Genomic DNA, 17,013 nt, shown 5'->3' on the forward strand with positions numbered 1-17,013 from the left:
ACTTGAGTGCCAATGTGTGTTGAAATGTTAGTTGGGCAGACTAGCTAGCAATAAGCTAAAAGTATTAAGTATTGTTTGTCTTCCCGTGTTTCGTTTCATAGCACGTCATTTTTCAGCATTTTCTGTTAAAGTTATTTTTGTTAATGTTATTATGAGTACTGTGTAAATGTTTTAGACTGTAGGATAATACAATTAAACTTTACTAGCTGTTCGGCTACACGTTTCTATAATTTGGTCAGTAAAATACTGTTTTTAATATGATAAAATGTCTATTAATCTTTGTTTGGTTGACGTTTTAATTTCGTTTCTCTGTAATTACAAAATTCCACACTTTTATAAGACATATAAGGCATTTAAAGTATCACCAAAAACTAATAATTGTAATTCAGATTTTTAGAAGACTAATGCATACAACTAATATTAATATTTTTGTTGACAGAACAGGCAGTTATCAACCTATATAACCAGCCTGTTCTGGCTGAAGCACATATGATGATAATTACTCATGATTACTAATGATAATCAATAAATACATTTTCATTATCATCATCATTATGGTAAGATCTGAAATACCAAGTGTTCAGAGGTAATAATTAATGAAGAAAGCCCTTGTCCTTGTCAGGTGACTTTATTCCTTCAACCTTCATTGTAAATTTGGTATATTTTAAGTGTACTTTTACACAGGTATGTATGTGCATAAAAACACTATTAATCTCAGCGTAATTAATACCTTCTTTATTACATTGTTATATGCACATTTTATAATATATACTTTATAGTAGGCTATTCAGTATATAATCAGGAAACACACACCCATCCCCCCATTCAACACAAAGCTTGTTCAGGTTGGGGAAACTAGACTGACAGCTGTCTTGCCCAAACCAGTCCGTCATAAACCGCGACATTTGATTGGCTGAGGGCATTTCCCCTCCCCCAGGGGTCACTCTGGTACCGGGTCAAAAAAAAAAAAAAAAATCACTTCAAAAGGTGAAACAAATTAAAAGAGATTATAAAGCAGTTTAAAACGTGTAACATGTTTTTAAAAACCTATGTATCACATAAAAAAAAATGGATTCTTCCATTTATTATTCTGTCAAGTATAATAATTTAGATGAATGACAACCCACGATGACGTTGCCATTTTGTCGCATATGAGGAGTGTTATGGGATTTTGACCATGGTATGAAAAGGTTTGCTCACCTTTTTACTCTTTCTTTGTACTATAATCGCCATGACAATAATGCGACAAACTAGCACAATAAAATATAAACAAATCTACTAACAAAACCAAGCACCACACTATCCAAATTACAAAAGTTTTTGATCACCTTTCTCTAAAAAAAAAAAGAAAAAAAAAAAGAAAAGCTTCAGCCGTGACCCGCAGGAGGCCGGTGCGCATGCGCAAAGCATAGCTCTTTAAATATCCCCAGTCATCTGATGAAGCACAACATTTGTTGCAGCCAATCAGGAAGCGCGAATGAGAAGGGCCGAGCGGCCATCTTTGCTAGTGGCAACGCATTCACTGACAGTTCAATAACGGATGACAGAATTCGCTTGTTCTTCAGCTCGCTCTGAGTAAACCGACCTCGGATTGGCAGAATCAGAAAGGGACAAGCGGACAGGGGCAGAGGAGGAGACAGTCAGGAAAAAAACAAAGATGGCAGTGTAGATTAAGGGAAGGACTATCGAAGAGACTCTGCAGCAAACTGATAACTTATAGGCTTTCGGGAGAATCCGGATCGTGTCGGAGTGGCTCGGTTGTGATCGGAAGGTGTACCGGAGGGAAAGAGCCCGGCCCGGTCGCAGAGAGTCGCCGTGTGCGTGCTGTCACGGCGGATAACGGACCTAAACAACAGCCTGTTGTTTTGTTGAGTCTTAGCTGTTTTTTTTCCTCTCTCTCTCTCTCTCTTCACAAGCTGAGAGCCGAAGCTTACCTGAGATCTATCCAAAAAAATTTATAGGCATCCATGCAGGCCAAACCGCTGTAAAACACAGATGAAATTATATCCACTGTCCCTTTACCTAGTGTCATATTACCCAAAATTAGCCTATTTGAACTGACGTTTGATGGTTTACAAGTGAGTGCATTGTTAGCTATCCAGACCCCCCATCATTAAAGGCCAACTACCTGGAAAAAGCTGAAAATCTCACCCTGACATTCAGCGGATCCTGTGCTCAGTCAGCCCAAATACCCCTCGTGACTCATTCGGATGTCTTCGATGGAAGAGCGGATGGAATTAGGCGTCGCGGCCGCCCCGGGCTCCTCATCTTCGGGACTGGGTGTCGGTCCTGTGGGGGGTGTCCTGGATGCGGGTCCGGGGAGCGCAGGACTGGCCGGTATCCAGGAGGAGTCCGGTGTGCGGAGAGACGGTCCTGGTTCCGAGGCCGACCCGGACGCACCGCCTAAGAAGCGCATGAGGCACCAGGAAGGAGAGGCGGGGAAGCTCGAGGAGCGCCTGTACTCGGTGCTCTGCTGCACGGTGTGCCTGGACCTGCCTAAAGCCTCGGTGTACCAGGTAAACAAAGCCATTATGGAGACTTACAATGCAGAGAAATCTGTATGCATGACGTATATACCATAAACATAATGCAGATATCAAAGTACACAACACGGCATCCTCTTGGAATGCAAGAGATATTAGAAAGATACAGCCTGTTATTATAGATATGACACAAAGGGGGGTATCTTTTTGTCATTGTGATTGTTTGTCTATTGTATTTCCATATAATACAGCTGATTGCACACTGTCTGTGACTCATAATGTGTGTGGAAAAAAATATGTCTAATAAAATGCACATATATGCCATTCCAGGTACATGTTTTTTTTTTTTTTAAGAGCAGGTATGATGATATTTTCGAAGGTTTCAGATTCTACACTTCACGTGATACAGACCTGAGCAGCTGTTTTCTGCCTTTAAAGGCCAGCATGACAATCAGGGTGGTCACATGACCCGTTTAACCCAATCACTGCTGGCCTCTTCTGATCACCCCTCCCCCAAATATGCACCCCATATAATCCCTCTGAAGCCACAGGCTAAACCAGCTGTAAAAGAACTTCCTCTCATGTTTTCACACACTTTGTTCACATGTGCTGGCGTTTTCGGTTTGCATACCCACGTTTACTTTTTTACAAGTGTCCATTTAATGACTTAATTAATAAATAATAATTGGATAAATCCACACTAGAGTGGTCATTTTGTTTGCGTGTCTTGCTGAAACTAGAGGAAGTAATAGACACACATAACACAGATAATGAGAACACTGACATCCTCTCACTTTGAGCCCATGTGATTGAGTGTCAGACTCAGAGCGCATCAGTGCTGTTAAACCGTGTTAAACTCATGCCATGTAATCTGTTTATTACAGAATCAGGGGTTGAATCCTATCAAATGAGACGAACATGTGCAAGTCCAGGAGCAAAACAAACAAGCCAGGGAGAAAAAAAATCACCTACCGACTGAATTAATCACAGACTTAACCTCCAGTGAAACGGATCTGCTGGGGAATCAGTTAACCAGTAACAGAATTATTCAAATGAAACCTTGAACTAATCTTAAAACGAGAATATTGCATCAGTGTTATTATTGTGAATGTGAACTAAAACTAAATCTATTCAAATAAGCTCTGTCAATTCAAATAAAGATTAAATAAGAAAAACACACAATTTTATATGAAATACCAACAAAATTGAAATGTTGCTTTGGCAAATAGCCGAAATAAAACAAGTTGAGGTACTCACAATTATTAAAACTACAAGACAAAATTAATTCATATATACACTCACCGGCCACTTTATTAGGTACCCCATGCTAGTAACGGGTTGGACCCCCTTTTGCCTTCAGAACTGCCTCAATTCTTCGTGGCATAGATTCAACAAGGTGCTGGAAGCATTCCTCAGGGAGTTTGGTCCATATTGACATGATGGCATCACACAGTTGCCGCAGATTTGTCGGCTGCACATCCATGATGCGAATCTCCCGTTCCACCACATCCCAAAGATGCTCTATTGGGTTGAGATCTGGTGACTGTGGAGGCCATTTTAGTACAGTGAACTCATTGTCATGTTCAAGAAACCAATTTGAAATGATTAGAGCTTTGTGACATGGTGGAAGTAGCCATCAGAGGATGGGTACATGGTGGCCATAAAGGGATGGACATGGTCAGAAACAATGCTCAGGTAGGCCGTGGCATTTAAACGATGCCCAATTGGCACTAAGGGGCCTAAAGTGTGCCAGGAAAACATCCCCCACACCATTACAGCACCACCACCAGCCTGCACAGTGGTAACAAGGCATGATGGTTCCATGTTCTCATTCTGTTTACGCCAAATTCTGACTCTAACATCTGAATGTCTCAACAGAAATCGAGACTCATCAGACCAGGCAACATTTTTCCAGTCTTCAACTGTTCAATTTTGGTGAGCTCTTGCAAATTGTAGCCTCTTTTTCCTATTTGTAGTGGAGATGAGTGGTACCCGGTGGGGTCTTCTGCTGTTGTAGCCCATCCGCCTCAAGGTTGTGCGTGTTGTGGCTTCACAAATGCTTTGCTGCATACCTCGGTTGTAACGAGTGGTTATTTCAGTCACTGTTGCCCTTCTATCAGCTCGAACCAGTCTGGCCATTCTCCTCTGACCTCTGGCATCAACAAGGCATTTCCGCCCACAGAACTGCCGCTCACTGGATGTTTTTTCTTTTTCGGACCATTCTCTGTAAACCCTAGAGATGGTTGTGCGTGAAAATCCCAGTAGATTAGCAGTTTCTGAAATACTCAGACCAGCCCTTCTGGCACCAACAATCATGCCACGTTCAAAGTCACTCAAATCAACTTTCTTCCCCATACTGATGCTTGGTTTGAACTGCAGGAGATTGTCTTGACCATGTCTACATGCCTAAATGCACTGAGTTGCAGCCATGTGATTGGCTGCTTAGAAATTAAGTGTTAACGAGCAGTTGGACAGGTGTACCTAATAAAGTGGCCGGTGAGTGTATATTATATAGAAATAGTTCAAAAATATATAAAACTATATATAAAAAGCTGACTAAAAATGACAAAAGTACATAAATGACTAAGAAAATTTCAAAATAAAAGCTAATTCAAAATAAAATATTAAAACAATTTTTTGGTAACACTTTATTTTATGGTGACGTAGTTACACATTACTACATGTACTTACTATAGTAATAACAGTAAATTATGCATAATTAAACCCTAACCGTAACCCTATAGTAAGTACATGTAGTTAATTCATATTACTCAGTACATATTTGAGTAAGTACAATGTAACTAAATCACCTTAAAATAAAGGGAAACCACAATTTGCTTTGGCATAGAATAAGTGAAGAATTATCATTGAACAGTTTTTAAAACACATTCATTTATATCACATGTATTTGTTTGTGAAATTCGGGTACAACTTTATTTTGCAGTGTCCATCTTACACGTATTTACTATAGCAGTAAATTATGCATAATTACTTGCAACTAACCCTATAGTAAGTACATGTTATTGATTAATATTACTCAGTACTTCAGTGTATATTTACACTGTAACAAGGACACCCTAAAATAAAGTGTACCATAAATGTACAGTTTTAGATGCAACAGAGATTGAAGCAAATTACAAATTGAGTAAATTTTTATACGAGGACTGAAATGACAGTTTTTTAACAACCCATTCTTACCTTAAAGGGGTCATATATTTTTTAATTATTATTATTATTTCCCCCCATTAAGATCCACTTACGAATTAAGAACAGAAACTGCTTTTGCATGTGAAATAAGAAATCTTTCTGCCGTTTTCTCTGCGCTGAAATGCTCCACACATGCGCTTAAGTTCGGACTGAAATGATCAGGGTTCTTGTTACAAACAATCTTCACCTACCCAACCTTGGGATCCTCATGGAGGTATATAGGCCCAAGGTTGGACAAACCGTTCTTTACTTGATTTTTATACCTGATTTGACTTAGTTCAGGGGAGCCCAATCCTGTTCCTGGAGATCTACCTTCCTGCAAAGTTCATATCCAACCCTGATCAAACACACCTGTCTGTAGTTATCAAGAGCTCCTGAAGATCTTAGCTGTGTTTATCGCCCTTATACCCTCGGTCACTATTCCCTACATTAGTCCACTAATATAGTCCACTTGAAGGAGTGAGTGGTTACACCACTACAAATTTGCTGTCCCTTCAAATAGTGCACTAGGAGTGTAACAATATATCGCAATACAAAAATGCAACAATACGTATCGTGGATAATGACAATACGTATCGTGGATAGTCCCCTCAAAATAAAAATTACTGTGTGAGAAAAAAATTCAAGTTTTCAGAGTTTTAGTGTAAGTACTACATTAAACTACTATATATAATGTTGATTTCAATGTATAATAATGTAAAATAGTGGGTCCTGATAATGCCAAATGTCTGATGTTACCAGTAAAAAGTGGCCGACATTATTTGAAATATATCTAGTCAGTGAAAGAGTGCAAGCATATTCGTCTAAAATAATTCAGTATTTTCAGCTTCAGAATCATGAATATTTTTATTCCAGTGTCATTATTGTCCTCCTTGGGTTACAAGCACCAATATCAAATTTAGCATTTTAATCACCAGTACATTTTTTGTTAACTTTTACCATATGTCTTGGAGTATCGCAATAATATCGTATCGTGAGTTCAGTATCGTGATATGTATCGAATCGTGACATAAACCTACTATTTAATGGTATAGGGGGCGATTACGGACACAGCTCTCATTTACAGGAATCTACTGCACTGTCTCTGATTGAGGAAAATGAGGAAATGCCGTCCAGCGGCCTTGTGTTTTGCATAAAGCTCCCTGTGAGATGGTTTGAGCTCTTGTTGTGGGCTGAAGATGTGTGCTCTCATTTCACAGTGTACAAACGGGCACCTGATGTGCGCCGGCTGCTTCATCCACCTGCTCGCTGACGCGCGCCTCAAAGAGGAGCAGGCCACGTGTCCTAACTGCCGCTGTGAGATCAGTAAGAGTCTGTGTTGCAGGAACCTGGCGGTGGAGAAAGCCGTGAGTGAACTGCCCTCTGAGTGCAGCTACTGCCTCAAACAGTTCCCTCGCTCCGGCCTCGAGCGCCACCAAACAGAGGAGTGCCAGGACAGGTACTGCTGCACCCATTCACCAAACACACACGATTACGCTGGAAAGCCATGGGGCCAGTTCACTAAACACTTGTGTAGTGCCGCACAATCACTGTTTAAATCCGTTAGGATTCTTTTCAGCACAACACGCTACTTTTGTAAATAGAGTGAATTAGTGCCCGGCCACTTTTTTTTTTAGCAGCCTTGGTTCTGGAAGTATTTTTTTCCCTTTATTAAAGTCTTTATTAAAGTGTTATAAGCCATGAACCAACCAACCAACCATCTCAACATTAAAAACTTTGATTTGAAGCAAAAGTGTATTTGAAAATTTGACTGTTTTAGTGAGAGAAAGAACTGCAATCCCATGAAGCATTGCAAAAAAAAAAATCTAATTAAAAATTATGGAGAAATTCTGACTGATTGGTGGAGTTTTCTGTACAGAATCATGGGTAATGGGTCGGTTTTCACCATTAAAGGGTTAGTTCACCCCAAAATGAAAATGATGTCATTAATGACTCTCCCTCATGTCGTCACAAGCCCGTCAGACCTCCGTTCATCTTCAGGACACAGTTTAAGATATTTTAGATTTAGTCCGAGAGCTTTCTGTCCCTCCATTGTAAATGTATGTACGGTATACTGTCCTTGTCCAGAAAGGAGATAAAGACATCATCAAAGTAGTCCATGTGACATCAGTGGGTTAGTTAGAATGTGTTGAAGCATCGAAAATACATTTTGGTCCAAAAATAACAAAAACTAGGCCTTTATTCAGCATTATAATGTCTTCTGGTTCTGTTGTGGATCCGCGTTCAGTGCCGCCGCTGACGTAAGACGCTGCTGACGTGTGTCTGGTGTGTGTGTGTGTGTGTGTATTCTGGTTCTGTTGTGGATCCGCGTTCAGTGCCGCTGCTGACGTAAGACGCTGCTGACGTGTGTCTGGTGTGTGTGTGTGTGTGTGTGTATTCTGGTTCTGTTGTGGATCCGCGTTCAGTGCCGCTGCTGACGTAAGACGCTGCTGACGTGTGTCTGGTGTGTGTGTGTGTGTGTGTGTGTATTCTGGTTCTGTTGTGGATCCGCGTTCAGTGCCGCTGCTGACGTAAGACGCTGCTGACGTGTGTCTGGTGTGTGTGTGTGTGTGTGTATTCTGGTTCTGTTGTGGATCCGCGTTCAGTGCCGCTGCTGACGTAAGACGCTGCTGACGTGTGTCTGGTGTGTGTGTGTGTGTGTATTCTGGTTCTGTTGTTGATCCGCGTTCAGTGCCGCCGCTGACGTAAGACGCTGCTGACGTGTGTCTGGTGTGTGTGTGTGTGTGTATTCTGGTTCTGTTGTGGATCCGCGTTCAGTGCCGCTGCTGACGTAAGACGCTGCTGACGTGTGTCTGGTGTGTGTGTGTGTGTGTATTCTGGTTCTGTTGTGGATCCGCGTTCAGTGCCGCCGCTGACGTAAGACGCTGCTGACGTGTGTCAGGTGTGTGTGTGTGTGTGTATTCTGGTTCTGTTGTGGATCCGCGTTCAGTGCCGCTGCTGACGTAAGACGCTGCTGACGTGTGTCAGGTGTGTGTGTGTGTGTGTATTCTGGTTCTGTTGTGGATCCGCGTTCAGTGACGCCGCTGACGTAAGACGCTGCTGACGTGTGTCTGGTGTGTGTGTGTGTGTGTCTGGTGTGTGTGTGTGTGTCTGGTGCGCCCGAGCTTCGTTTACAGTCTGAGGGAGACGCACGCTGGAAACAAAACAATCTTCGCAAACATGTCTAAGGATTTCCACACAGAGGAAGACTTGCATTTTTTTGCCCAGCCGTATTTATTTGAACCCGAATACACGAACGCACCAGACACACGTCAGCAGCGTCTTACGTCAGCGGCGGCACTGAACGCGGATCCACAACAGAACCAGAACACACACACACACACACACCAGACACACGTCAGCGGCGTCACTGAACGCGGATCCACAACAGAACCAGAATACACACACACACACACACACCAGACACACGTCAGCAGCGTCTTACGTCAGCGGCGGCACTGAACGCGGATCCACAACAGAACCAGAATACACACACACACACACACACACACACACACACACACACACCAGACACACGTCAGCAGCGTCTTACGGCAGCGGCGGCACTGAACGCGGATCCACAACAGAACCAGAATACACACACACACACACACACACACACCAGACACACGTCACTAACAGAGGGACGGTGTGCTGCGTCCCTCTGTTAGTGGCGACTCGCGAGACAATCGGGACACTATTGCAGCCACGGTCGGCGAGTTAATATACATGCTATCTTCCTAACTTAAAAAATAAATAAATTCATAATACCCGCTGAAATGGGTTGGGTTGTACGACGTTTGATCCAGAAAGGCGTGTTAAGGGCGGGGTTTAGGGCGGGGCTACTGGCCCGGCAGTGGAAACGCAAGCCCGGTGCTTGAGGCCCGAGACCAGAGGCCACTGGCTCGGCTCGGCTCGCTGTTAGCCCTGGCCCGGCAGTGGAAACGCGGCTAGTGTGTCTGTCGCCGTTGGTCTGCTCTTGTTTTCACTGATTGAACATGTAGAATCTGCATTTGTCGGGTCGGGGAATGTCTGAGAAGTGACTGAAAAGGCCAATTGACACTGTACAGACAGACACAGACCAACACAGCACGTCACTTCTAAATACTTGTTCAATCTGCGAAAACAAGTTCAGACAGACGCCAACAGACTCCGACAGGCGTGACTAAGAAAATCCAGACTAAGTGTCTGTTGCCTTCTGTCGTCTCGGTGTGAATTGGCTTTTATATGATGAACATTTAATTTAGGCCTTTATAAACATTAATCAGCGAACATAAACAGAAGCTCAACCGTACGTGCGAGAACAAACCTCATTGGTTCAAACCTCAAATGTGCTGCGTGACACGAGAATGAACCTCATTGGTTCTCACGTGTCAAGCTAGCATGCCTGAGCTTTGTTCTGAAGGAGAACGAGTGTCTTATGGGTTTGGAATGACACGAGGGTGATGACAGAATTTATTTGTATTGTTCATTGTAGTTCATGTTAACCTATGTAGTGAACTAATGTCAACAAACGTACCCTTATTGTAAATGTAACCCCTCCGGTCCTATTCCACGCAGTCTCTTGTGATCAGGGGAGTGAGGTTTACTTTCACTAGCTGGCCTTCACTAGAGCCATCGCACCAGACACACGTCAGCAGCGTCTTACGTCAGCGGCGTCACTGAACGCGGATCCACAACAGAACCAGAATACACACACACACACACACACACCAGACACACGTCAGCAGCGTCCTACGTCAGCGGCGGCACTGAACGCGGATCCACAACAGAACCAGAATACACACACACACACACACACACACCAGACACACGTCAGCAGCGTCTTACGTCAGCGGCGGCACTGAACGCGGATCCACAACAGAACCAGAATACACACACACACACACCAGACACACGTCAGCAGCGTCTTACGTCAGCAGCGGCACTGAACGCGGATCCACAACAGAACCAGAATACACACACACACACAAACACACACACACACCAGACACACGTCAGCAGGGTCTTACGTCAACAGCGTCACTGAACGCGGATCCACAACAGAACCAGAATACACACACACACACACACACACACCAGACACACGTCAGCAGCGTCTTACGTCAGCGGCGGCACTGAACGCAGATCCACAACAGAACCAGAATACACACACACACACACACACACACCAGACACACGTCAGCAGCGTCTTACGTCAGCGGCGGCACTGAACGCAGATCCACAACAGAACCAGAATACACACACACACACACCAGACACACGTCAGCAGCGTCTTACGTCAGCGGCGGCACTGAACGCAGATCCACAACAGAACCAGAATACACACACACACACACCAGACACACGTCAGCAGCGTCTTACGTCAGCAGCGGCACTGAACGCAGATCCACAACAGAACCAGAATACACACACACACACACACACACCAGACACACGTCAGCAGCGTCTTACGTCAGCGGCGGCACTGAACGCGGATCCACAACAGAACCGGAAGACAATACAATGCTGAATAAAGTCATAGTTTTTGTTATTTTTGGACCAAAATGTATTTTCGATGCTTCAACACATTCTAACTAACCCACTGATGTCACATGGACTACTTTGATGATGTCTTTATTTCCTTTCTGGACAAGGACAGTATACCGTACATACATTTACAATGGAGGGACAGAAAGCTCTCGGACTAAATCTAAAATATCTTAAACTGTGTCCTGAAGATGAACGGAGGTCTGACGGGCTTGTGACGACATGAGGGAGAGTCATTAATGACATCATTTTCATTTTTGGGTGAACTAACCCTTTAATTTAACATAATGCGGACTGACAGCTTCGACAAAAGTATATAGCATTGATTAACAATCTCGTAGCTCACAGTAGGGCTGTTTTTAATGGTTTATAAATTCTCGTTAAAAATCTATTTCCCTATGGATAAAATGAATGGACTTTTTTTATTCTAATTGCTACGATGGTTTCATGTGAGTGACAGGTTTCTGGACGGGAAGAATTGAAACTGGCGTTTGGACAAGCTTATTTCCCAGCCCTCATCAGAGAAGAGACATCTTTGCGAGACAACGGGAATGTTACTGTTTCTGATTAAAGACTATGAGGGCATATGTTTTTTTAAAAATAAATACTGATGTGCACAGATTATTTATTTATAATAAATACTGGAATATTCCATAAAAAAATAAGAATTGTCAATTTTGATTTCATTGGCCTATTACAACTTTCGAAAAGCAGCGAAAAGCTTGTTTAAAAGAGATTTTTGTGTCCGTTTTCTAGTGAAAATTAATTGAGTTACACTTTATTTTAAGGTGAAATAGTTACGTTGTACTTACTCAAATAAGTACTGAGTAATATGAATTAACTGCATGTACTTCGAGTTGGTTTAGGGTTAGTTGCTTGTAATTATGCATTATTTACTGTTATTACTATAGTAAGCAATTTTATCACCTTAAAATAAATTGTTACCATTCATTGTAATCAGGCACTAATCCAGACGTGTAGTTGAGCACACATTCATTTAAAGAGAGATGTTTTCATCCATAGTGATTTACTTTAGTGCTTTAGCATCACATGTGAGGCCACTGTGATCATATGTGTCTTCAGCATTACATGTCTGGCCTTTAAAAGGACTTTGGTGCAAATAAATAATTGCGCTGTCAGTGGACACAATTCGTGTTTAGTGAATCCTCCGTATTCTAGTCTTAATTAGATGTATAAACATTGACACTTGGCTTGGACTATACAAGTCTCATGCATTCACTCGCATAAAAAAAGAAATCTCTTCAAATTTCATATTATTTTATATGCAATCAGCAAGCAAACTGAGATACTATGCAAAAGATTTAAATCAAGTCAATTTTATTCATATAACATAGTTTTAAAGCAGCTTTGCAGAAAATCATGATGTTAATGTTTATGTGGCCGGTTTCACAGACTAAAATGCATGTTTGAGCTGTTTTAACAAAGCAACTTGCACTGAAATTTCTTAAAATATGCCGTTGTTTTGTCTCAAGATGCACATCAGTGATATTTTTTTTCTAAGGCACATTTATAAAAGACACATAAAAATCCTTTATTGAACTAATGCCTTATCCTGACTTAATCTAAACCCTGTCTGTGAAACCGGGACATACTATCTTATCTACATGCCTTATAGTTGCATTTAGTAGATTTGAGCTGGTCAATAGTAAAGTTGGATATACACTCAGATATCAACATTATATATAGAGCTGTGAGATGATACCGTATTTACAGACTATATTGCTAGAGTTATTGGTTGGTCATTTAAAAAAAAGGTGTTGTTTTTTTGTTTTTGGAAATAGAGTGACGCAGTGCAAGTACAAGCGGATTGGCTGCCCATGGCACGGGCCGTTCCACGAGCTCAGCGCTCACGAGGCCGAGTGCTGCCACCCGTCTAAGACCGGCATGGAGCTGATGGGTATCCTGGATGAGATGGACCAGAGCCATCGCAGAGAGCTACAGCTCTACAACAGCATCTTCAGCCTGCTGTGCTTTGAGAAGATCGGTTTTACAGGTACATAGAAACCTTGAGTCTCGTTTCAGTGCAATATTGACTCTTCAAATAAAGCTTAGCTTATTTAGGTTCCTTGACATATTGCTGTAGACCTTTAAAGTCCCCCTGTAGTCAATCATTTGATCCTTTAAAACTCATATTTGATCACCAAAATGACATATTTAAAGTTTATTTCCTTGAAAAAAAATTCTTCATGCCTTAAAATAGATTTAATGTAACTCGACACCCTTGCCTCATTTAGGATACACGGTTCTATGAATATGTAAATGAGCCCCGCCTCCACTCACTCACTCAGCTCATAGATCCACTGGCTGACGATCACACGTTGATCTGATTGGTTACAAGGTAGTTTGTGACGTCAGAAACACCAGCGATTTCAAACCGCGTTTTTGAGACTGTCTTTGGCTCACTGCAGTTTTAAGAAGAAAATACTCGGCAATGGTGTTGAATTTTGGCATGATTTGTCTTAAAAAAAATCTTAAAAATCTGTCATTATTCACCCTACCATAAGACTTTCGTTCATCTTTGGAACCCAAAGAAAGATATTTTTTAGTGAAATCAGAGATTTATGTCCCTCCATTGAAAGTCTTATTTACCCAAATCACTGCTGCTTCATAACATGATCAAAATAAAATGAACTCATATAATCATCAGGCGGTTAAATCCAAGTCTTCTGAAGAGACACGATCGCTTTAAGGCTAATTCACACTGCACAGACAGACGGCCGCACACACTTCGTCGGGGTTTGCTGGATCAGTGTGTCTGTCGCCGTTGGTCTGCTCTTGTTTTCACTGATTGAACATGTAGAATCTGCATTTGTCGGGTCGGGGAATGTCTGAGAAGTGACTGAAAAGGCCAATTCACACTGTACAGACAGACACAGACCAACACAGCACGTCACTTCTAAATGCTTGTTCAATCTGCGAAAACAAGTTCAGACAGACGCCAACAGACTCCGACAGGCGTGACGCACTGATCCGACAAAATCCAGACTAAGTGTCTGTTGCCTTCTGTCGTCTCGGTGTGAATTGGCTTTTATATGATGAACATTTAATTTAGGCCTTTATTCACCTATAAACATTAATTAGCGAACATAAACAGAAGCTCAACCGTATGTGCGAGAACAAACCTCATTGGTTCAAACCTCAAATGTGCTGCGTGACACGAGAATGAACCTCATTGGTTCTCACGTGTCAAGCTAGCATGCCTGAGCTTTGTTCTGAAGGAGAACGAGTGTCTTATGGGTTTGGAATGACACGAGGGTGATGACAGAATTTATTTGTATTGTTCATTGTAGTTCATGTTAACCTATGTAGTGAACTAATGTCAACAAACGTACCCTTATTGTAAATGTAACCCCTCCGGTCCTATTCCACGCAGTCTCTTGTGATCAGGGGAGTGAGGTTTACTTTCACTAGCTGGCCTCCCTTAAGGTGATGATACACAGGGCAACTTTTTAAACAATGTTGCTGGGCAATCTTGCCGAGCGATTGTTGCTTGGGCAGTTTCCCATTGAAAATGGGCAATACATTTCTATCTGGATAATTTAGATCAGTCGTGGACCCTGTGTCTCATCTGGTTGCCCGTTGACGCCGACATTGCCCAGCAACATTGCTCAAAAAGTTGCCCTGTGTATCATCACCTTTAAACTCACTCCCATCCGGGTCACGGCACCAATTTATACCCTCTGGTCTTACTTGCCCCGCTCCGAGCGAGAATCGAACCCACGTCTCTGGCATAGGAGGCGGTGGGCTAACAAAGACGCTGAAGACCGTAGTCTCTAGCATGAGTTGTTTGTGCACCTCTTGAGATCAAGGGAGTGAGGTTTACCTCCACAACTCTCACTAGCTGGCCTCCGTTACATAAAGTGTTACCGATAACCGCTTGTGTCGTGAAGTAAGTTGATAGCTTGTAATGTCATGTGTCTTTGCCTCAGAGGTGCAGTTCCGGCCCTACCGCACCGACGACTTCATCACACGCCTGTACTACGAGACGCCTCGCTTCACCGTCCTCAACCAGACCTGGGTCCTGAAGGCACGGGTCAACGACTCGGAGCGCAACCCCAACCTGTCCTGCAAGCGCACGCTCTCCTTCCAGCTCATCCTGAAGAGCAAAGTGAACTCTGCCCTGGAGTGCTCCTTTCTGCTGCTGAAGGGCCCGTACGACGACGTGAAAATCAAACCCGTCATCCAGCACCACGTCTTCTCCAACGACGCCAACGAGACCGAGTACGCCCTGCTGCCCATCAGCGACAGCGTGGAGTGCAACAAGCTGCTCGCTGCCAAAAACATCAACCTCCGCCTCTTCATCTTTCAGATCCAGAAATAGAGGCACGGGACGACGGGGGCGGAAGAAACGGAGAAGGAGGAGGGGATGGAGTGAACAAAGGCGAAGCGGAGAGGGTGACGAGCACCACTGAACCACAGATACCTCTACGGGAGCAAAAGAAGGATGAATACGGCCCATCAGTACTGCAGTAGATCGTTTGTGTGTGTGTGAGTGTGTGTTGTAAGCTTTCAGACCCTCGACAGCCAAAAAAAAAGTCAACAATCTCACCCTGCTGATCTCCCATTGGGCTTGATCGGGCCTGAATGAACAACACCAAGAGTCTGGGACTGTGTTTGTGTGTTTCTGGGCCTGTTTGCGTGGATATCAGTCAGTAATGACCAATGGGGCGAGTGTTTTAAGGAATGAGACTGAACGAGTGCTAGAGATAGAGACAGGTGCAACTGATCATTCAGGCGGCGTTCAACTCTGCGTTTGTGTTTTCACGCTGTTTTCAGACCTTCCTCTTGAGGTTTACCCACACAGACGCAGCGGCTGCAACTGCTTTAAGTGTATTTTTGTATGTGAAGGTGGCCATTTTCATCAAAGCGCAGCTGTACAGTCAGGCTGAACAAAATGGCTGCCGATCCCACAACCCGAAAGATGCGATTTGCATGTTTTTTAGTTTCTCCGTGTGCTCTCTGGAACGCACACCTTTAGTTGCGTAGCATCGTAGCCTTGTAATCTAACTTAAGTTTGAGCTTTTTAACATTTATTTAAGAACCTGTGAATCTTGCCCCTTTTTTTTTCTTCTTCGAATTTTTCCTGCTTATCCCGCACTCTTTTAACCCCCCCATTTTGTGAACACAGGTACATTTCTCCCGACATGATGTCATGATATTTATATTTATTGCTTTTATTTAACCTGCATTAAGGTAACGGACTTTTCACACTCACTCAACACTGCTAAACTGGAAAGATGTGATTTTGAGGCAGTGTAACAGACCTTCTTCCACCCTTATCCACACACACACACACATAAACAGACACAAACGACCTTCTTTCATACCTTCATCTCTCTCCCTCGCACACACACACACACACACTAAGCTGGGGGTACAAAAGAGCCAATGGGGTAATCAGATCTCAGTTCAGATGAACGCGGCTGTGACTTAGTTGTGACATGAACTCATGAACGGCAGAACCAGCAGTTGAGCGGATCTAGCAGAGACTGTCACTTCTGATTAGAGGAGTTTAGTTTAAAACTGTTTCTGCATTTAAAGGCTTTTAATTCTCACACTCTGGCTGTATATGTGCCTTTCTATTAAAGCTCATTTAAACTTGTGGCACTGCATTCTTTCTTGAGTACTTGAGTTGATAAATGCTTAAATTACACCTTGTTATTCTCTGATAAATGCATGTTTGAAACTTGTACTTGTCATGTGGGTAACAGAACACGTGCTTTTAAAAAAAAAAAAAAAGTAATCATTTACTCACCCTAGTGATGTTCCACCTGTACGACTTTTATCTGAAGGA

At 42.8% G+C, this 17,013-nt stretch overlaps 1 protein-coding gene across 1 annotated transcript; it reads left to right on the forward strand.

Moving 5' to 3' along the window:
* The first annotated feature begins 1,603 nt into the window (after positions 1-1,603).
* Positions 1,604-15,787, forward strand: zftraf1 (zinc finger TRAF-type containing 1). The gene is made up of 4 exons (XM_056249535.1): positions 1,604-2,516; positions 6,890-7,128; positions 13,001-13,212; positions 15,149-15,787. The coding sequence occupies exons 1-4, from the start codon at positions 2,211-2,213 to the stop codon at positions 15,538-15,540; spliced, it is 1,149 nt and encodes a 382-aa protein (XP_056105510.1). The 5' UTR covers positions 1,604-2,210; the 3' UTR covers positions 15,541-15,787.
* The last annotated feature ends 1,226 nt before the right edge of the window (positions 15,788-17,013 follow it).

The sequence above is a fragment of the Rhinichthys klamathensis genome, unplaced genomic scaffold (genome assembly GCF_029890125.1).
Source record: "Rhinichthys klamathensis goyatoka isolate OS25496 unplaced genomic scaffold, OSU_Roscu_1.1 h1tg000060l_1, whole genome shotgun sequence".
Lineage (NCBI taxonomy): Eukaryota > Metazoa > Chordata > Actinopteri > Cypriniformes > Leuciscidae > Rhinichthys > Rhinichthys klamathensis.

Coding starts and splice junctions, on each gene's coding strand:
- zftraf1 (XM_056249535.1), top strand. CDS start 2,211: ATGTCTTCGATGGAAGAGCGGATGGAATTAGGCGTCGCGGCCGCCCCG. Junction 7,129..13,000: donor ACAGAGGAGTGCCAGGACAG/GTACTGCTGCAC, acceptor TTTTGGAAATAG/AGTGACGCAGTGCAAGTACA. Junction 13,213..15,148: donor TGAGAAGATCGGTTTTACAG/GTACATAGAAAC, acceptor TCTTTGCCTCAG/AGGTGCAGTTCCGGCCCTAC.